Source organism: Falco biarmicus, chromosome Z (assembly GCF_023638135.1).
Source record: "Falco biarmicus isolate bFalBia1 chromosome Z, bFalBia1.pri, whole genome shotgun sequence".
In the NCBI taxonomy this organism is placed as follows: domain Eukaryota; kingdom Metazoa; phylum Chordata; class Aves; order Falconiformes; family Falconidae; genus Falco; species Falco biarmicus.
This window is the reverse complement of record NC_079311.1, coordinates 79,280,323-79,302,473: the sequence shown is the minus strand read 5'-3', so window position 1 is coordinate 79,302,473 and position 22,151 is coordinate 79,280,323. Positions and strand designations below refer to the sequence as shown.

The 22,151-nt window shown below is 47.2% G+C and overlaps 1 protein-coding gene across 4 annotated transcripts in view; it reads right to left on the bottom strand.

Annotated features, from left to right (window-relative positions):
• CTIF (cap binding complex dependent translation initiation factor) overlaps positions 1 to 22,151 on the bottom strand; it is a 141,543-nt gene that overhangs the window by 98,271 nt on the left and 21,121 nt on the right. For 2 of the 4 annotated variants that reach the window (XM_056325211.1, XM_056325212.1), the window contains exons 2-4: positions 16,360 to 16,572; positions 11,208 to 11,291; positions 483 to 605 (exon numbers count right to left, since the gene is read on the bottom strand). In XM_056325211.1, the coding sequence (XP_056181186.1) occupies positions 483 to 605; positions 11,208 to 11,291; positions 16,360 to 16,539 (387 nt within the window). In that variant the 5' untranslated portion in view covers positions 16,540 to 16,572. The remainder of the gene's footprint in view (positions 1 to 482; positions 606 to 11,207; positions 11,292 to 16,359; positions 16,573 to 22,151) is intronic. The other 2 variants (XM_056325213.1, XM_056325214.1) reach the window with 2 other exon arrangements.

The window sequence follows — 22,151 nt, the reverse complement described above, 5'->3', positions numbered from 1 at the left end:
GGCAGGAAGTTAACTCCCCATCTTAGCCCTGCTGACGCCTCCCATGGAAAGCAGCGTGACTCAAGGTCACCATTTAACACCATCTACATGGTGTCCACTCATGTATCAACTTCTAATGAAGACCTGTCAAAAAATAATGACAGACACCTCTTAATTTCCCAAAATTAAAATACTCCAAGACTTCAAATAAAGAAAAATAACCTAAATTCCTTTGCACTAAACCAGCTGACTAGGGACTTCTATCCCAATATTAAGGAACTCAGCATACCTCAACAGACTTCTTGAGGCTGAAGGACAGCTCCAGCCCTCAAAGCCATGACACACATTATACATGAATTAATTAAGTCTCTGAGGTGTCCTTCATAATTGCCATGCACTCACACCCTAAGCGCAGACACACACACAAAACACGTCGTTAGGAGGATGCCTCTGATAAACAGCAAGCAAAGGACACAAGTTCAGCACATCACTACCAGGTATACCTTGGTCGATTGCCTGAACTGGCTGCTTCTCCCGGGGCTGCCAGACCTGGATCCAGACCCACGCCTGGAGCCTGACCCAGGTCGGGATCCTGCGCTCCCACTGCTGCTGTGATCCCAACCTTCCTGGAAACAACAAACAGCTCGCTTTAGTAAAGGGTAATGCTGTCCTGCACCCACAAAACCCACTGATCTGGCGAGCCAGGAGAGCTCCAGGTCCCAGACCACTCGTGCAAGCACCTACAAAACCATGCCCGTGCCCAATGCCCTGATTTTGGGGCTTTCTCAGAGTCCTTTAACACCTTCTATTTACACATTGCAAAGGGATGGCATTGTGGGAGGCTTCAATGAAGATAAAATGTGGCTCTGGCCTCTGCATGGGGAAATATAATACTTTCGTCCTCTATCTTCATGCAGATTAATTATGCATATTCAGCAACCCCATGACCTCTAAAACTGCTTAAGGGCATTTGGGCAATGTTCTTAATGTGCTTTAACTTTTGGTCATCCCTGAGCTGTTCAGGCAGTTGGACCTTCAGACTAAAACAGCCTATTCCATTCCATATCCTTAATTCCCCTCCCAAGCCTAAATCCACTTTTCAGTCAGTTTTTCCCTCTGCTTAGCCCGCTGTTGGAGTCCAGCTACTCACATACCTGAAGAGACCTGGAGTTCACCAGGAGACACACAAATAACTATTCTTGCCCATTAAGGAGCTGTCCCCACTGTTCTTTATTCTCCTAACACTTGTTCTGCTGTCAAGCAACCTGCAGGTTTCTTGTTCAGCCTGTAGCCCTCAGGGCAAGATGAGTCATCTGGAAACCAGAATAACTCCCCCAACCAGCCTTGTCTACCCAGACATCCCACAAGGTGCTTGGGGAGAAAGGTGGATATTGTCAGGGTAATCGCTCCAAAAGCTTTGCTCAGAGGCTTGGGAAAGACCTTTGAAGTGACCTAAGATGATTAAAAAAACATGAAATCACAGAATGCAGAATATTCAACTCCTTGTTGTTGTACTCTGAAAGTCTGGGAAATACAAAGGGGAGCATGTGTTTCAGGATGGGTGTGAGAGCTGGCACTTACACAGGGCTTCTCGTGGCTCAGACATCCTTCCTGCAGACACTGCCACGGGCTAAAACAAGGGCAGAGCCACCTTGGCCTTCAAGAGCCAAAAAGACTTGCCAGCAAAGCAAGGGGTGAACCCCTCTTTGCATACAACAGCAAGCCCTGACCACTAGTTTGGGGGCACAAACCACATCCCAGTTCCACCACTGCCACCCAAGTTGGATGGGGCAGGGAGACAGCCACACAGCAGATCCCAAGCTACTTAAGGTGATGCTACCCAGTAGGTCCAGCACAGACCTCAGCATATGTGAAACATTTAAGTGTCTACCCAACACAAGGGACTGGAAGCAAAGTGCATGAGTACTGGTTTCTGTGTTGCTCCAGCTGCATATTCTCCACCCTCAAACCTAGCAAGTCTCAAGCAAGCTCAAATATATTGTGGTTGTTACAGCCTAAAATCACCACCGACCTCAAAAGAGGAGGTCAAATGGTTTTGAGGTTGTATATAGACGAAATTTGAGAGGTTGTGATTATTCCTACCACGTTACAACAACAGTAGAAAGCACCTTCTTCCCTCCTCATCACTGTGACCTGAAATCTCCCGATGGCTGAGAAATATCGAGTGGCACAAAGGGAGTTGATAAATTGGCAGGGAGGGGAAAAAATTTGATCAATGCCACTTGTGAGACACGGGCAGGCAGCCACTTTGGGAAACCTTGGGGGTGAGCCAGTCCTGCAGGCATCCTGAGAAGTGAGAAATATCTCATTTGACATGGGAAAGATGTGAACCAACTGAAAAGGTAGTTGGGAGAAACAAACCTTCACCACCTAGATGTTCAAAGGACTAATTACCAGTTTACTGCATCCTACCCACTGAACATCTTGTCCATCCATGTATGAAAAATTTATACTGCTACAATGGGACCAACTCAGCATATGCACCCCTTGCTTTAAAAGACACTGAAAATAAACATCACCATTCCGTTATGTCCAGTTGATCCAACTTTTGGTCACTGTTGCCTGCAGACAACCTGAGGTTATGCAAACTGCAGGAACTGCTGGCCACAATAAAATCCTTATGAGAAATGCAGAGATTGGTACCACTGTGCACTGATGTACAAACACACCGAGACAAGCCAGTGGATATGGCACAAACCAATTAGCTGAAAATCACAGGTATGCTTTCACTGCATCAGCTTGTCTCCTGGCTCTAAGTCATGGCCTGGGGTCTTTTCCTTGTTCATGTTCCTTCTCTTCATCATGCCCTATTAGTATTTATATTTTAAAATGACTTATTTTTAAAATAAGAATTGTTGAACTAAAAATTATCGAAACTTCTGTTGAAGCTGAAACAGTCCAACCAAGTATGGCCTAAATACTCTCATGTTCAAACTCACCAGCACAGCCAGGCTCAGTATTTTACCTAAATTTCTGACTAATTGCCAAAGATGAACAACTTTTTACTGCTATCTTACTGACGGGGGTTAAAATCTCCAGAACAGAAATACATGCACCAAAGCCTCCCCAAGACATTTCTGGTGGCTTTGTGCCCTTTAATAAAGCCCTTTTGTGCTAAAATGAACCCTCTCTGCAGACCTCCTTTCTGCAGGAGCAGGGAAGCTCACACCAACCTCATGGCTGATGCTAGAGGAGTGGGTGAGAGTTTGTAGGTAACGATGGTTCCTTAAAGAACAACCACCCAGCAATAAGAACCCTCCACCGGTATCCTTGCAAAAAAACCATAAAAACCCCATCCCAAACCCAAAAAGGCAGCTGAACTTCAGCAGAAAGCTGATGCTCCATGGTGGAGAGACACAGCACTGCTCACCCTCCATCCCACAGCATGGCCACCTACATGTCTCCCACCCAGTGCTCTCGCTAAATTAATTCAGCACGGTGCCCACTGATCTGAACAGATTTGTCCGCAGCTCTTGAGAAAAGCGAAGAAACAGCTGTAATTGGCATGAAGTTCTTCATCCCATGCCCTTGCCTCCTGCCAACCCCATCCCCCACCACCTGGCCTCCCTACTCTCTGCTGTGCCCTCGAAGGACAAAGACTCCCCCAGTCTCTCCCAACACCCCAAACAGCCTTTGAACTCTTGTTCCCAGCTCTTATTTGGGCTCCTCCACCTACCAGTCATGGTCTACACTCACCAGCAGGAGATGGGACCTCAGAGCCATGCTTTGGGGCCTGGAGGGAAACATCACCCCCTCCAAAGTGATTCCCAGCAGCTGCTCTCATCCGCGCCAATCCCTCTGGCCAAGCTCTGCACCCTCTTGGGAACAGCGAGGCTTGTGCATGCTAACACTGCCAGCCACCCTCCTGCAGAAAGTAGCTGTCAAATCTAACAACTGCATTTTAATTAGCAATAATCATATGTTTCACTTACACTGCAATTTTCACCTTCACAGCTAGCTCTTTGAGCCACGAACTAATTAATCCCGCTCCCTTTGCCAGCTCAAGAGTTAATACTTCCTGCTGCTTCGGTGCAAGTTTGAAAATCCCATTTGCAGCAAAAGGAGGTAACTTCCCCCAATGCACAGGCATTAAATGGAAACACGGTGACCACCTGCGTGGTTGCTCTCAGTGATGGTAAGTATGGGTGAAGCTGGCCATGTATGAGGTGTAAACCAACCACGGCAATACCACAAGCTTTAAGTGGCCTGAAGACGTCAGTGAATTCTTGATGGGATTCATGTTCAATTGTATGTAAAAAATCTCCATATTCAATGTACAGCATTTACAGCCTCAGATGGGCCAAAGAAAAAGGAAAACCAGAAAGCCAGGGGACACAAAAGCCTCTGAGATATCCCCTGGGATTAATACCGGTCTCACCACTGCGCCTACAAGGAACTCCCTAGATCAAGTTGTGGGATGCCATTCAAATGACTCCCAAACTTTGAGTCTTAATCCTGGCCAGAACAGAAGACAGCTATCATGTCAAAGGTCCTTTTGTGAGGTTTTTCTCCAGCAGATCTTTTCATGTACCCACTCCGTGCTGCAGCTGAATCTTCCAGTTACGACACTGGACTCCAAGTATCTCCCTGCTCTTCCAAACCTATTCAAGAACAACCACTCCATTTTTTCTATGGAAAAACAGTAATTTAATTATTTTAATAATTTAAAATGCACCTTTTAAGAAAAAAACCGTAAGATTACTGTAAACATTTTAGTAGGGACAAATTTCCAGCTTCCTTCTGCTCAGTGCTTTGCATAAAGCTACAAGAAAACCAGAAAACTTACCCTTACAAAAGATTCATGCAGGAAAACCAACCACTTTGGCTCTGCTCCCTCCCTTCCCAGGTCCATCTCCACCTTCCCTAGCCCTCTCCAATCTGGAACCATACCTGAACACTGCTTTGGTAAAGGCACAGCAGAAAGGACACTGAACATCGCTTCGAGCTCTTCTCCAACCAGGAAAAGTAAGGTTTTACCTACACCTGTGCCACAATACAGGAACAAAGGACCTGATGGGCTTGGAAGCAGGAGGTTAAGCCTACAGGATCTTTCTGGACATGCCAGGAAAAAGCCCAAGCCTGTGTGGCTGCGTTCCTTCCAGACAACATCAGAAGAGACATGTTAGCCAAGGACGTGCTAGATGGCTCGTTTACGTGCAAGGATGAAGATGAGGAGCACCGAGAGCACTCAGAATGGCACCAAGAGCTTCAGACAGGACATGGCAACACAGCAGCAAGCCCCTGCCCAAGCCTCAGAGGAGGCGGCTCACATCATCCCCTCCCTGCCAAGAGCCTCAGCACTTGTTGACCTATGCAACCAAATCTGGAAGAAGAATGGAGACCTCAAAAGTTAACTCAGCTACTGCAAATTCCACAAAAATAGAGTGTGGGAAGCTCTCCCTTAGCGGGCAGACCAGCATCATCCTGTCCGCCCTACCCACACAGAAACTGAGGGTGATGAGACATCCTCCCACATGAGCCACTAGTGACACCAGGCCTAGAAGACACCTTCCTCCATCCTTGGTAAGCAGCAATACTTCTTCTAAATCAGGCAGCAAAGCAGGGAAGCATTGCACTCCCAGATCTACAGACACCCAAGCACGTGCCTGCTTCATGAGGGAGGGTGCTGCTTCATGAGCTGTATCCCAAACAGAAATCCCAGAGGAAGTTAAAACCTATATACTAAAGGACTCGATTTCTGTCCCAGCAGTCCTCTCCGACTGTAACTGAACAGGGCTGCATTCACTACATGGAAGGAGTGTCACCCAGCAATTACAGGCAGAAAACCACTGGGTGACCGGTTTTCTCAGAGCTCCTCTTTGCTCACGGGGAGGTCACCTTAGTTAAAGATTTAATTTTTTCCTCTGCCAGGCAGGGCTACACCAACCTGTACTCACTGGCAAAGTCTCAAAACAACTCCCTGTCTTTCACTTTCTCTTTTCCTTTTGGAAACAAAGCAATGGCGTCTGCAGCATCTGCCAGCACCTACTTGTCCCAACAGGTCTTCAGCGTAGTGGCCAACCTCAACCAAATTCAGTATAAACTGGCCCTGGGCTATGTATGATACAAGTGGGTCAGGAAGATGGAGAACCCCAGACTACCTCCAGGATCACCCCTCAAGCTTTGCTGAGCAAAAAAATCACTGTGCTTCAGATCTGGACCCAAGGGTGGGCAACTAAAGCCAGACACAGGCTGTCTATCAGCACAGGGAGATGAATTACATCTTTGGTCAGGAGATCTTGCCAGACTCTTTGCAAGCAGCACCCACCCACTCTCCAGCGCTGATCTGGTTAGCCAAGGATCTGTTGCCTGCTGTCAGCAGATTTAAGACAGCAAGAAGACAACTTCACAACTGACTTGACAAGTTTATGTGACAGCAGTGCTGCTCAAAGGAGCCTCAGTCCAACTCTGGACCTAGTGACATGGCCACTGCCCAAGGCTGGCCTCTGCAACATCCATCAGGGAGGATTTCCTGGTGTTTGACCCCATGTGGTCAAACAGCACTGATGCCTGCAAAAAAAAAAATAAAATATCTGGAATTGCAAGAGAAATCGCAGTGATACTTCGGTTTTTTCCACTTTCTATACAGTTAAGTTCTACTGTGCATTGAAAACTGTTGTTTCCCAAGACACAACTTCCACACATCCCCCCATCCCTACTATTGTCTTTGCTTTGGCAAAAAAGCAGCTTTTCCAACCGTGACATCATATGGTTGGAAACCAAGCGCTCATCATCAGAGGGGTTTTTGAAGTTCAGGGGAGACACGTGAAAGAGGGACCCAAAAGGTTTAAGTGGATCTGCTCTGCTCCCACTCCACACACAACCGTGAAGACACCTCCTCTGGCTGCACCTCCCCCAGATACAGGCAGGTCACGTCCTCTGCCTACAGTCCCAGCTCACTACGCCAAGCATCTCCTGCCTGGAAATGTTTTGGCACTAGCACAGCACAGTGCTTCTTTAAGTCATGGAGACATCATAAACAAATTTTTACGTAGTATTATATTTGATTTTGTGGGAACTTCTCATAATTTCCTTATCAGCAAGGCTTGGGTTTGGGTTCAGACATGCTTTGGCAGGATGTGCCAGGCTCAGTGACTGTGGCACACAGTCCCTGCAAAGCCCTCTACATCTCCATGCTACCAAACAGCGCAGGACACTCAACATCTTAGGCTGTTAACTTGACAGCACAGTCCTTGGGGTGCTCTTGACCCTGGCCAGTTAATAATTTCCAACCAAAGCCCAAGAGTGAAAACCCACCACCTCTGCCTGCCACAGGGATGCTGCTTCATGCTACTGGCTTCATGGCAAGGCAAACCAAGTCATCTCCTCCACCACCAGCTCCTTGGGGAGGACAGCAGAAGGGTGCTACCAGCAGGGTGTAGGATAATGCAGATGTGATTCCATACACCCCCTGCTCCTTCATTGCTCAGTAGTGACCATCAACACGACCATCACCCGGAGAAGGCTCTGAGGTCCCCAATCACATAACAAGTCTCTGCTGCACTTGGTAGGACAGGGACAGGGATGCAAGCAAGAAGTTAAAATAAACTGCAGTCCCATTTACTGCCAACACCACAGGCTTTTGCTTGGTGACAATGGGTGACAGCCAGCCACCATGGGGGAAGGGATGGACTTGGCCAGGAAGGAGGATTTTCAGCTCTCCGTCTCCCACCGCCTGGAGAAATGGGACAAACCCGCAGAGTTGCTGTTTTTTGTTAATGCCCTTTACATAAGGGGAGCCTGGGATGGAGCTGCTGCCAGATCTTTCATGTACCAAGAGCTCCGCTGGCCCTCTACATACCATACCATACCATACCATACCATACCACACCATACCATACCAGAAGCCTTTTACTTAATGAATTGCTCTCAGAAATATATCAAAGAGCTTCCTACACGCAACAGCCTCACAAGGGGAATGCAAATAAAGTATTATATAAAATCTTCCCACTGGGTCTTCTCAGAAAAAAAAAAAAGCAAACATAAAAAGATGTTAAATGATTCCATTATCTAAACTTTCCTGACTTATAGAGGCAATACCGTGCTCAGCTAGTACCTTGCATACCTCGATGGAGTGTTCTTCACCCCAGAGGCTCACACAGTGCTAGCAGAACTTCTGGGGGTTATCACTCAAATACAGCAGGGCTTAGCAAAGCATGGCAATGCCATGCAGCAAACATGAAGAAACAATTATAAAAAACCAAGAAACAAGAATAATTATAAATTAAATGAATGTAATAGTGACACCAGGATTTTCTCAGCATACCACAAGTTCATGAAATATCTCTCATTAGATCCCCCATAAGCAGACCATTTTCTCACGGCCACCTGCCCAGAGAACTGGGAAGACCACAGTATAAGGTTTCCAGGGAGAATTTTCTCCATTTTCAAGCCGTTGCTTTGTATGGCGTGCACAAGTGCCAGTCTATGGGCACTAACGCCCATTCAGTCTCCCACTGCTGCTAATAGCAGAGATCTCACCAAGCAGTACAAAAGCAGGGCAAGTATGGGGCAGCCTTTCCCAGAGCTACCCAAAATCACTGGAAAAACAGCAATTTAGGAATATCCTGGACTGCAGGTTGCATCAAGACACCTTATTTTTACCCATAAATTGCACATTATTCAGCAGTTGCTCTCAGCCCCACACTTACACAACATCCTGTGGGTGCTATATACACATGTATTATATAGAGATGTCTGTATAAACACATAATACACCTATACACACACGTAAAAATCTTTCTTCTGTTTGCCTTGATCTTGCTGAATCCCACAGACAAGAATTTCAAAGGCATCAGGTACTTAGGGATGCAGAGGGGGATTTTCAGGCACAGGGAATTCAGCTTCACTCTAGGCTCACCTATAACCTTTAGGAAGCCAATTACTTTTGAAAATGTGGCACTGGACTACTCTGCCTTCACACAAAAGGAACCAGACGCTGAATATATTTCCAGAACTAACCTGGATTTCCATATAAATGCCCTTTCTGATTGCCAGGTTAGAACCGCACGAGACAAATCATGGTCACCGATACATAAGGCACATTTTCACAGTAGCTGAAGCCAGCAGAAATCTCATATACGAGTATTTTTCAACTAAGATCGGTGCATACTGCACAACTGGCAAGGCAGAAATCTCAGCTGGGAACAGAACAGGGAAAACAAGAATTTGATTTTCTGACCAAACCCCTCAAAATCCATACAAATTTGCAACAAAAAACCCCACCAACATCCCTGGGGAGATAATTAGCCAGCTTCTTTTTTTTACCACATTTGAAAAGTGATTGATAATTTGCATTCAAGACAAACACCTTATTAATGATATTTTTTGGGTTTCTTTTTTTTTTTTTTTTACATTTAAAACTACTAGTGAAAAATCAACAGCCAGAAATGGTAATAAACTGAACCTCGTCCTCGCCAGCAGCGTTTCGCTCGTGTATCAGTAACAGCAAGAGAAATGCTTGCCGGGACAGAAGAACAATAGCTTGTAGCTGCTCTTTGGTGCCAAGGAAAATTTGTTACTCACTGTTAAAGGAAGCCCAACATGGAGAGAGATAATTACTAGCTCTGCTGCAGGCTGGGAGAGAGCCCAAATGCAGGGAAAACAGCTTGGGCATTGGTGGATGTTATTTGTATATAGAAAACAGGCTCCCTGTTGGAGGAGATCAAATAGGTTTAATCTGTTGGGGGGGGGCAAAAAACCAACAAAAAACCCCTATAAGTTGAAACAAAAGAGAGCATGGCACCAGGCAGATGGAAGATGTCAGAGCTGAGATGATTAGAGCCGTGAAAGCATCACTCACGCATGACTCCTGCATCTTCCTGTGGTACCCACTAAAGACTGGCACATCAGCTGAGCCCTCGGGGGAAGAGCCAGGGACCTTCTTCCACAGGGAGAACGCCCAGTCCTGCTAACACCCCAAGCAGGCTCGATGGACGCAGCCAGCCTCCCAGCTGCATTTCAAGCAGCCGGCTGTGACGCTGGGAGGGAACCTGGATGGGGTTCTGCAGCAGAATATTTCAGAGCAGATGAAAGCTATAGTAAATTAAATCCACAATTCCATCTGGCACCTTCAGAGGCTCATGGGAAGCAGCATCTCTGTACAGCACACACCTTCCTACACAAGATCTTGTCTTTGCAGTACGCAGGTGTTTGTAAAGATGCTCCCAGCATCCTTGCATCCAGGCACATGGCAGGGAGGGGATGCATGAGCCCCCATCCCACAGCCAAGCAGCTTCCAGCACAGCTCCGCACAGGAAGAAACTGCGCCCAAAATGGGAGCTGCAATACGCCCTGCTCAGACTGGCACAGCCTCTTGTACAACCCTGCAAGGGGCTCCCAGGCTTCTTCTCACAGATCCCACATGTGAAACCGAAGCCTGAAGGACATTCAAGCAGGGAAAAACCACCAAAACCACCAGTCTGAAGCCTTTTCTCCAGATGGAACATCCATCAACCACAGCAACTGCAAACGCTGCTCCACCCTTTCCTGCAGCTGGCTTGGTCTAGTATCTCCTTGGGTGAACGCTACTCTGTAAGGGTTGATGGTCTCATGGTGGAACAGCAGCTCCTCAAGCAGGTGACAATGGTCAAATCCATGCCGCCACCATATCCAACCCTCTCCCACACAGGTGCCCACACAGAGGAGGGACAATCACCTCCAGTGATGCCAGCCACGCTTCATACCCTTCACTGATGCTCACACCACGTAAAATCACCAAAACCAGTTCACCCCCCACACAAACTCTCAGCACATGCCATTTTGCTTCTTCTCCCAGTTCACCCTCTCAGTTATTTAATCCTCTTCCCTACAACACCATCCTTCTGCTGCAGCACATAACCAAGACACACAGCTACACAAAGACCCCTCATCCCAGCTACATCTCGTACTTCCAAGTCAGCTTTGATGCTCTACATAGGTCCCTCTCACAGGTGGCAATAAGCAGCTCTTCAGGAATAAATGGGACACCCCATATTTTTTCCCCAGAGCAATAAGCTCCTGGTCAAAACATCTATGGACACATTGGGATGTTACCCACCTCCCATGGTTTTGGTGGAAGCGAGCCTTCAGAAGCCGAGCAGAGGGACACATCGCCCCTCCACAGGAGAGGGAAGGCTGGCAGCCCCGGTGGGCTCTGTGCTGCCAGATGAGACAGTGCAAGAACAGAAGCAAAGGTTTGGTGAGGAAGAGCTAAACACAACCCCTACCTGATTGTGTTCGTGAGACGACGAGCCCTTCCCTCGGGATGGGGAACAGCTGCCATCAAGCTGCTCGCTACAATCCGCCGTCCACTGTAAAAGGGATAAATAAAGGGATTGCATAAAATAATAGCCAGGCTGGGGAAAACTGCTGTGTCAGTTCACAGCGCACAGCAAACACTGTCCAGCTGCGGGCATCACTGTACGCATGCAGACCTCCTGCTTTTTGCGGATGATCCCAAAGGCTTTGGCTTGGAAACGCTCCACCTGTCGACAATAAGCAGAGGGAAGATGCAGGAATAATTGCAGGAAGGCACCTGAAATGATGCTTTGCAATAAAACCCATCTCCAGAATTTTTTTGCAAACTCCAACGGCAAATGGTATCTCAGGTGTGTGGTACACACCAGGGCAGCTTGATTTGATTACTCTTCCACGGAGTTTGGGACATTTCTGCTTTCCCCAACTCTGCTTGCTTCAGGGACAGATACAAGTCCTGAGCTGCCAAAAACCTGTGGTTTTATTTTAAACAAAACAGAAAACAGCTCAGTTGCAGGTCTGGCCAGTGCTGTATGCTGCAGCTGCGATGTGCAGCCTGGATGGCAGCTCTGCTGTCACACTGGCTTCATCCCATGGTGAAGGGCATGGGCATCAGGGGACTTCCTGGCCATATGAGATCACGAGCCACTCAGCCCCGCTTCCCCCAAGATGCCTTCACCAAAATAATTCAATTTGGGGTCATCCGGGGTTCTTTTTCCCCCCAAAGAAATGAAGGGCTGCATCATACTGGGGGGAAAAAAAATAAAGAGCAATTTTCACTAGACAAACGTGAAAGGTGCTGATTAATCCTAAAGTCACTTTGTCACCCCCCAACAAATTTGAGACTGAACCTCGGTGACCAGCCCCCATTTCTGAGGTCTTTCATCCTGGAAGTGCTCGGCTGCTCCAGAGACACTCACCGCTTGGATGCTGTCACTAAGGCTGATGTGCCAAGAAAATGAAAAGTCAGTTCCACAAAAACAGCAACTACCTGAGGGCTTTTTGACAGGTACGGATGAGGCCACAAAATAAGAGGCAGAGCCACCTCTAGAACTGCCCATGATCCCTGCACACCTCTGCTCTTACCGGAGAGCCTGTTCTAGCTCACCGGATGGGGGGATCTCAGCCTCACCCTTAATGAGCTCCTTGAAGAGCTGCCTGTCACTCTCCTGCCACCTCTGCTGACCCATCTGGAAAAACTCATGATGCCATCACTCTTGAAAGCCTTCTTCTAGACCTATGCCTATCTCCTTTTAACAATTCTGAGTGCAACCACACACCTGGAAAGGTCTCCAAGGTACAGCTCAACCATTAGTATGTCCACAGCCAAAAGAAAATTGCACCTTCCCTCTGACTTTCCTCTTTTTCCTGGTGGGAGCAAGGTTGGAGACATCCCCACACTTTGGGATTCTGTAGACCGGTGATGGATTCAGCTCCCTTGCAAGCAGCGTGGAGGATGAAGTGCCTTGCCTTCCTTCCCCTGGCATGCAGAGCAGTTATCTGTGGATGTGGTACCATCTAAGCATCTCACATACATGGGTGAGTGGATTTATCCTCTCTCAAGCAGGAAAAACATTACTGCAGCCACAAGGAAATGAACTGCAGACAGATCAAGCAACTTGCCCAACATTAAAGATTAAGTTGCCAACAGAACCTTGCAGTCAAAACCAGTTTTCCTGGCCTCAGCCCAGTGCCTTCCCCCTAAACCCATCCTTTTTCCTCCAGCTCTCCTTAAGAGGGAACGTGCCACCTTCAGTCAGGCTGGCTTCCAGCAGGGTTACTCCAGCAAGCTGCAGGATATGTGCGTGTTTATTCCTTGCTTTGGTAAGAAGTATCAGGCAGAGAAAATCAGAAATAAAAATTCCTGATCATTTCTTATACAAATTCGGGGTATGAAGTGGGAAAACGAGTTATCTTCAGGAAGCAAGAGATTAATTCCTTCTTAATGCATCCCTTTAGACACTGCTCAAAAAAAGCAGGTAACCTATATAAAAAACTATCCTCGTGCCATACACAACCCCATAAACATGAAATACTGCACTTCGCTGCAGTTTCACAGAGAAATCCTAATTAAACTTATACACCAATGGTCTGGGGTATAACCACATTTAGCTGCTTAATTTGAGATGCCTCTAAAGGCAGTTTAATTAAAAGGTTCAATGTTCAGATCTTTCATTATTATTCATTTTTCTTTTAAAATAAAACCTCACTGTCTTTAAAGACAGCATTCCCAGAACTGACATTAAAAACCCAGCAGCTCTTTTTTTTATAGGGTAGGCCAGGGAAGAAAGCTAAAATCCCATTTCCACAACTGGAAGATGGATTTGGTTGTTGCAATCAAGGATCTTAATGCAAAAACTGTACCAGGGCTGCCACAAGAATTGGCGGGTTTTCTCCTTAAGATGCAGAAGGAGCCCAGGCTATGGGTGGAGCTGTGGACAGGCTGAAAGTGGTTGTAAAATTTTGACTATTTATTTATTTGTAATTCAATAGTATTTCTAAACTTGACACATCAAATAAAGCAGCACCTGTCCGTTTGACCTGAAGTCCCTCCAGAAATGTCACTTCCAACAGCCATTTTCAGTTGGCCTTCAGTTACAAAAATGCACTATGAAGTACTTTGGATCACTTGACTTTTAAATTAATTTTCTCCCACTTCTAACAGTTTTGATCCTCAAATTGTAAAAGACCTCTTCATCAAATTCTATTCTTAAAAAGCTTCCTGTGATCGATAATCTCTTTACACCAAGCTAATTTATAAAGGGTATAAAGCTCTGGATCAGATCCTCGGCTCCAGCAAACCCGCACAGCTCAGAGATCAGCAGTGTTTATCTAATTTATCAGATGAGGACGGGATCCTCCATATACAGAATCACAGAATGGTTTGGGTTGGAAGGGACCTTTCAGTATCATCCAGTTCCATCCCCCCTGCCACAGACAGGGACACCTCCCACCAGCCCATGTGGCTGCAAGCCCCATCCAACCTGGCCTTGGGCACTGCTGGGGATGGGGCACCCACAGCTGCTCTGGGCAGCCTGTAAAGAATTTCTTCCTAATATCTAATCTAAATCTCCCCTCTCTCAGTGCAAAGCCTTTCCCCCTTGTCCCCTCGCTACAGGCCCTGGTACAGAGCCCCTCTCCAGCTTCCCCGTCAGCCCCTTTAGGCACTGGAAGGTGCTATAAGGTATTCCCAGAGCCTTCTCTTCTCCAGGTTGAACCACCCCAGCTCTCCCAGCCTGTCCTCACAGGAGCTCTCCAGCCCTCTGACCATTTCCATAGCCTCCTCCAGACCTGCTCCAACAGGTCTGTGTCTTCCTTGAATGGGGGCCCCCAGAGTTGGACACAGTACTCCAGGTGGGGTCTCAACAGAGGAAGAAAATCACCTCCTTTGACCTGCTGGCCACGCTTCTTGCGATGCAACCCAGGAGAAGCTTGGCATTCTGGGCTGCAAGTGCACATTGCCAGCTCACATCCGTTTTGTCACCCACTGCTGTCCCCGAGTCTGTTTTTGCAGGGCTGCTCTCAACGGATCCATCCTCCATTCTGTGCTGATACTGGGGATTGTCCCAACCCATTTACAGGACCTTGCACATGGCCTTGTTGATCTTCATGAGGTTCATATGGGCCCACTCCTGTGGTGGACTCAGGGACACTGGCTTTTGCCACCACCAGCACATGGGGTGCACGGGGCAGAGGACAGGAGAAGTGGGCATCTCCAGCAGCCGGCAGTGCCTTGCCCTCTCTACTCGAACTGCTCCTCCCAATTAAAGGCAAAACAAAGCCCTAGGGAGGCAGGGACTCATTTGTAAGCTATTAATAGACTTGGGCATGAAACAAGAGACAAAACGACCTGCAACAAAACTCTGCGTGCTGGAGGAGGTCATGGTCCTGAACAAACCCAGCCTGGACTCTGCTCTTCTCCCCATCAACATACCCCCAGCTTGGCTTTGCCACACAGTCTCGTTAGCCACTAAGCTAACGTTAAAGCTTAATGCAAAGTGATCCAAGGATCTCTGCTCGGGACCAGTCCCCCTTGCACCTCATATAGAGACAAAGACCCAGATCAGACAGCAGACCCCTGCAGCAGCTCAGACACATCTTAGCTACCTAATGATGGCTATACCCTTACACTTATGACCCTTCAGCCTTATTATTCTTACCTCATCCTCATAACCAGTATGTAAGTGGTCTCTAACCTAAATACTTTATCCTACTGGGAGCCCTGCAGGGTAGGAAAGCACCTCGATCTCAAACAGAGTATGATGGCAGCCTTACAAGCCCAAGTGCATGGACCCAAGCCCACCACTCCCTGCACCACAGGCTCCTTATCCCTTTGACAGTTCACATCTTCAACACACATCTGGCACAATAAAAATTATTTCCCTCCAAACAAGAACAGTTTCAGAGGTTTCATTTCTCCCTGTGTTGGATGTAAAATATCCATTTTAGGAACCAACCTAACTAGGACCATGTCATTCCTAACGACAACACCAAGCCCTGCTAAAACCATAACCATCCCTCTGTTTGCTGGGTATTCCCATACTCTGAAATACAGAAATTTCGTTCTCTGACATAACCATGAAAGCAAGCAAACAGGTTACTTGTTATACATATTAAAATGCCCACAAAAATCACACTTCTGGGAAGCACTTGGGGCTTTCGATTGACCTTCTAGTCTTGGTTGTTTCACGGACACCCCTGTGCCTAAGGGCAGGAGCACATCTCACTACCAAGCATCCCCCCCTGCTGCAGCCCCTGCAGGTCTTCCCAGTCCCTCCAGAATTTCTTCACCCTGGAGAAGTAGTTTGGCATGGAGAGAGGCATCCTTCATTTGCAAATGAAATGTCATTCCTTTGTAAACGGGAACCCTGGAGAAGTCAGAAATCTTTTGGGCATGCACCTTGAGACCATGAAAAAACAAAACCCAGTCAGGAGTCCTCTACCAATGGGCTGGAAACCTTATATATATATATAGCCAAAGAAGCAAGCTGCCCCAAATCCACTGTCTGATTACATCCTGCTTCACATCCCAATCCTAGAAAAGCTACTTCAGCTGGACATGCATCTACAAGCCAGCAGTGTCCCCCAGCCTCTCTCCCACCCCACACTGTGCCCTTCACCCACCTGCGAGATGTGGGACCGTGTCTTCTCACTCTCACCGTCCCCCTCTGTTTTATCTGTCAGCAGCCCCTGGACCTGGTACTCCAGGACGTAGCTGTCAATGAAACGCTCCAGCTCCTCGATCTCCTGAGAGCGGCTGCTCCCCGCCTCCGAGGAGGCTGATGCCACCGACGAGTTCTCCATCCCTTCAGGAAAGACACCAAGAACGGAGGGGGCCTGAGAGAGCAAAATAAAAAGAGGTGAGAAATTATTTCCCTGTAATTATAAAAAGGTTAAAAAAACAGCAGCCAAAGCCTATCAGTTACCACGGGCAGGATACTTTTTGCTGTACATCCTCTTTTCCAATAACATTTATAATAATCCTAGGTTGTCACATTTAGAGTTTCCCTGTGTGCAAAACCAGTCCCACTTCTGTAATATTCCTACATCTAAAGACAACAACAGACATTGTGCCTATCCTCCTTCTTAAAATGCAAAATAATGAAAACCTCCAGACACATGCAGAAAAGAAAAAAATTACAAGTTTAATTTACAAAGCCCATGGCATTAGCTGTGCTGGATAAGGGTGATAAGCTAGGCATGACAGACAAGGGTGTGAGGAAGAGGATGATAACTGAAAAACTTCTCTAAGATGGTAGCAGTAAATGACGCTGAGTGAACAGCACGATTGTAAATGGTCCAGCGACGACGTTTGCATGTGGAGGTGAAACAGCAATCACACCAGAATTTATTTTCAAAACCTCTCTCTCTCTCTGCAGGAGAATGGCTCTACAGGAGATGGAGAGGCTTTATGATGCTCTCCTTCCTATTACTCCATGGCTGAATGCCAATCACACCTTAAGGAAAAGAAACCATCAGCTCCTGTACCTGGGCTGGGCATGTTTGCACATGAATTAAGCTTTGAACCAATGTCTTGTAGTAAGTCTCATGCTCCTCCTCCCCTGCGGCTGGGAAGGAGAAGACACAAAAGATCCCACCACACTGCAGGACACAAGGACTTAATCCTTCACCCTCTCCTTCACCAGGAACTGGTATTGACTGTATGTTTTGAGACTAGTATAAAATTACCAAGCAAATTCGGAGTGAGTCACATGCCATCCAGAAGGGAAAGCAAAAAAAAAAAAGAAAAAAAAAAAAAGAAAAAGAAATCTGTTCTCAGCTCATGTAATTTCCAGCTCCTGAACTATTTCTCATCTGTCACTTCTGAACAATTGTGGCTTCATTTGGAAACTGCCAAGAACGAGCAGTTCTGGCCTAAGGATTTCATCTGCTCAAGGAATTATTCCCAAATGTGCCTGGACTGTCAAAAAGGTTCATTATGTAGATCAATATCACACATTAGCTCCTGAACAAAAATCATGTGGCATATTAAAAAGCAGAACGAAAGAAAAATAGACAAGAAAAAAAAAAGAGGAGCCCCAGAGAGCACAAAGCCCTCAAGGAGGGCATGCTTCTCCCCTTTTAGCTAATTAGTGCCAATTACCATATGGAAACCATCAATTATTAAATAGAAATTGCTGAAGAAAGAGTTGGGAGAATAGGTGGCTGCAAGGAGTCCTGGAGGGCAGGATGGCGTGGGGAAGTGACCATGTGAGGCAGGGGACAGCTGATACAGGTGACATCACCTGGGATGCAGCACAAGAGTCAGTGGTCATGCTCCATCCCCTGGGGCCACACAGCACAAACACAAAGGGGGTTTGCCTATTTTAGTTTGCTGTGGGTTTTTTAAGGTGGCACTGGAGGCAAACAAGCTCAGGGCGCTGCCCCAGGGATGCTCCCCCTTGAATATCCATGATAAAGTACAAAGCAGAGCAATGGCTAACAGGACTCCACTTGCAGGGCGGGGGGGGGGGGGGGGGGGGGGGGGGGCTCACCACCACGGCCAAACAGCATTTTGCTGATTAGCAACAGCAGAGATGGCAGACTGAGAAGGAATGGGTTTGTCAGAAGCCACCAGATCCAGCAAATGAGCAAGACCCATGTATCTGAGAGATTTATGGATCTCTAGTAGGCAACTCTCAATTATCTCACAGCACCTTCACCTCTCTGTACAGAAAACCAGAACTTTGCAGGAAGAACACTCCCGAATGTTTAAGGGTGACGAGCTACCCCAGACACCTGAGATAGGATCATCATTGTACACAAAGATCCCTAGAGCAGATGTCCAAGCACGGACAGCGAGTTGGTTGGCATCTAACCCTCGTAATAAGATAAAAGACTAACAAGTCACAGCCTGTAATCTTCTTTATATGCTTGGTGTGCACCAAGCCGGTGTGAATCACATAATGACACAGAGACTGGCCACCCAACATGGACGTACTGGTGGGCCAGAGCCACTGCCAATATGCCACTGTCACCCAAACCAGGGTGTCAGTAAAGAGGCTCAACAAGCAAAGGAACATCTTGACTTTGTGGCATCTCACGGCACTCCCTGGTAGCGACCAGCTCTGGGTTTTCTAAATTTGTCCTTTGAATTCCCCCTCTGACCACACTCCCTTCCTATATGGGAGTTCATCATTAGCACCGCACGTGCCTGATCCCTACGGAGTGAGGTAACATCCCAACTTGATGCTAAACCTCCTTTGGGCAAGTAGCTGAACTACAGACCTGAAGTCTTCTCCAGCCTGAATGGTTTTACAATTCCATGAGATGATGTTCAAGGACTTCATCGCTTAAATTCTGCTTTGCTCTCCCAGCCTACTTCCCATACTTCTTTCTGAGCAGTCTCACCCATTTTACATGAGTCTCTCCCACTTGTCATGCAACTGCCTTCTCCAGTTCCACCAGCCCGCCCAGAGATATCCCAGCGCTCAGATGAGGGTTGTTTTGGTCACCATCCCCTAGAAGCTTTTTCAGCTACTGGGCTCTACCTAATTCCACCAAGTGTGAGATGCACATATATAAAACATGCTTGACAAAACCAAACCAAGATAATCACGAGTTTACAGAGGCCCATTTGCTGGTTCTTGGTTCAAGCAGCCTGGCCCTTCAAGCAGGACAGATTCTGGAGCACAAATGGTGGCCCTTCCTCCTTGGCAGGAGGAATCTTGGGAAGCCAAACATCCTCCTAGACCCAGACCAATTCAAGTCTACCTGCAAAGGTTTACTCTCCACACTAAAGCTAAACCTCCTCTCTCTTTCCAGAATTAACAATCTCTGCCAGGAAGGTGGTGTAGGATGGATGGTCTCCTGCTCTTCTTGGTGCCACCTGTCAGGAAACTTCTGTGCCTGGAGCAGGTTTCCCATTATGCCTCACCTTCAAACAAAACATGCATGAACAAGAGGTTTTCAAAGAAAAATCCAAACCCACATCTGAGCATCAAAGCGGCTGATGTCTTCCCAAACCGAGAAAACACATGTTTTTGAGAGCTCTTCAGGGAGTGGTGGTCCCTTGGATCTGTGTTGGCACAGTGCCTACCACCAAGGATTCCCAGACCCCAGATACACTCCTTAGTGATAATTAACGGAGAACAACCTCAAATGCACACTTTTTTCCTGTTCCCTCCTCTCTCCCTACTTTATCAAAGCACAAAGTCTGTAAGTTTTGGGGGTCTGAAAACTGCCTTCCTAACCTTTCCTACAAAGCCCATGCTATGTTCTTTACTGCGACCATAAAACAAGGAGTCAGCAGCAGAAAAAGTCAATAGATGTGTAAACTGATTATTGTAACTTAGTAACTATGAGCATTACTTTAATGTATAATTATTATTAATAGCTGTTATTAAGAGTGATCTAAATGGGGTTCTTGCTCTAGCAAGATTATATAGTTTATGGCAATTATACAGTTTTACCCTTAATCAGCAAATAAACTCAGTAAGGAAGAGCATTTTTTGTGACGTTGGTACATTCATTCCCCTTCTCTCAAAGGTGTTCCAGGCTTGCTGAACTTGCGGGAGCAAGGGATGAGTCTGAAGAGGTGAAGAGCAGCAATGGAAGGAACCCATTTGGGGGAAGATGGGTGGGGGGCAACAGCACAGGGGAACTTGCAACCAAAACGACGTAGGAAAGGTGAGACCGTGATGAGAAGACAACAGACATGCAGGGACAGCAAAGCATTTCCATCAGCTCACTGCGGTCTGGGCGAAAGGACCCCATGCGAACATCTTCCCCCAGGGAAGATGCTCCAGCCACCTTCTCTCCAGCACAACAAGACAAAGCTTCTCCAAAACCTGGACTGCAGCAGCCTGGCAGCGCCGAGGCAGCACCACAGGGCAGCCTTACACAGCTCTTCCCCCAGGGTGGGACCCACCGGTGCCCCAGCCATCCCAAGGGAGCAGGGACTCCAGCCCCAAACAAACATTCCTTGAAGTGAGGAGTGGGGGCTTTTGGTCCAAAACATGCTGATGTGGCAACCTTTCCAGCAAAACTGCTGCCCATGAAGAGATCTTCTTAAAACAAACGTTGCTCCAATTCAGCAAGACAATCCAACATCTTAACCTCCTGTTAAGCCAACAACTGCACACCTTCTCACTCCTACCCAAAGTCCAAGCCGGTCAGGCATCAGACAAGAAAACAAAATAAAGAGGTTGCTTTTGCCATTTTTTTGCTTCCATTGGACGGATGCCGAAAGCCTAAAATGCTTTCTCACACACGACAAGCGTCTTTGAAGGCCACAGCCTTCAAAGACAAGAGAACCAGGAGCACCACTATCACTCGCACCCAAACAGTGAGAGCTGGAAGGGGATTTACCTGACAATTACCCTGCCAGGAGGTAACACTCAGTGCTGACTCCTAGGTAAGATGACTGGAGAAGAGCTCTGAAATACAGAGTTCAGGCAGAACTGCTTTATGTGGTACTTAGCATCAGGGTTCTCCAGGTTTAGGCACCTATATAAAAATTTGATTACCAGAAGGTTCAATGACCACCAAATCTCAATAAATGGCAAGTGCCCAGCGCATCTTTCCAACCACCTGCCTCAGCTTTTAGATATGGGTTTAAGTGACTCACTTAAGGTATCCGAGTTGAAAAACCCATGTCTATTCCTTACTTATGCTCCAGTTAAATACTGAAAATTTATCCCATGCCAATCCTCTGTTCCTCTGCAATTCCAATACAGGCAGAAGGAACGCAGAGTGGCCTCTCTCCGTAGAGGATTTATTCCCCAGAATGCCATCGCAGGCCAGCCGCTGGAGAGGGAGGCTGTGACGGGCTCCAGAGCCACCCTGACAGGTCACTGAAAGCCTTCTTCTTGCCATATGGGATTTATCATCCCAGGTTTTTCTAGGAACAAGAGATGCTTCCTATAAAAGGCTGTCACAGTGCAAATTGTTCATGTACCAACGCAGCCACCTCCTTTTACTCTTCTGTGGTAGGACATCCAGTGTCCCTCTCACTTTCATTCTCCCTGGGGAGTTTATAATAAATAAATTTTAAATCCTGCTGTGATCCAGCAGGTCCTTTCTCCTCTGAGGCATGTGGGACATGAACCAAGCAGCACCCCAGCAGCCCATAGGTTTATTTATCTGTGCCTGCATGGGATGAGGGTAAAATCAAACTGAAGAGAACCCCAGCAAGACTCAGGGAAAGGCTCCAGCGCCAGCCAGCAGACACCCCGTGAGCAACCAACAGTTTTCACATCCCTTGTCCACCCTCCAAAACCCACCCCATCGCTCTCCGCTCCCTACAGCGAGGACCTGTTGGACATCACCTGTCAGCCAGATAACACCCTCTTCTGCTTGGTGCTTTGCTGGGGCAGGGCAGAGAGGATCAGCACGTGGTCAAACCCTCCATCATCACCTCCCCCACACTTCTCCAAAGCCACTGCTGAAGTGCACAAGGAAGGAGGTTCCTTCAG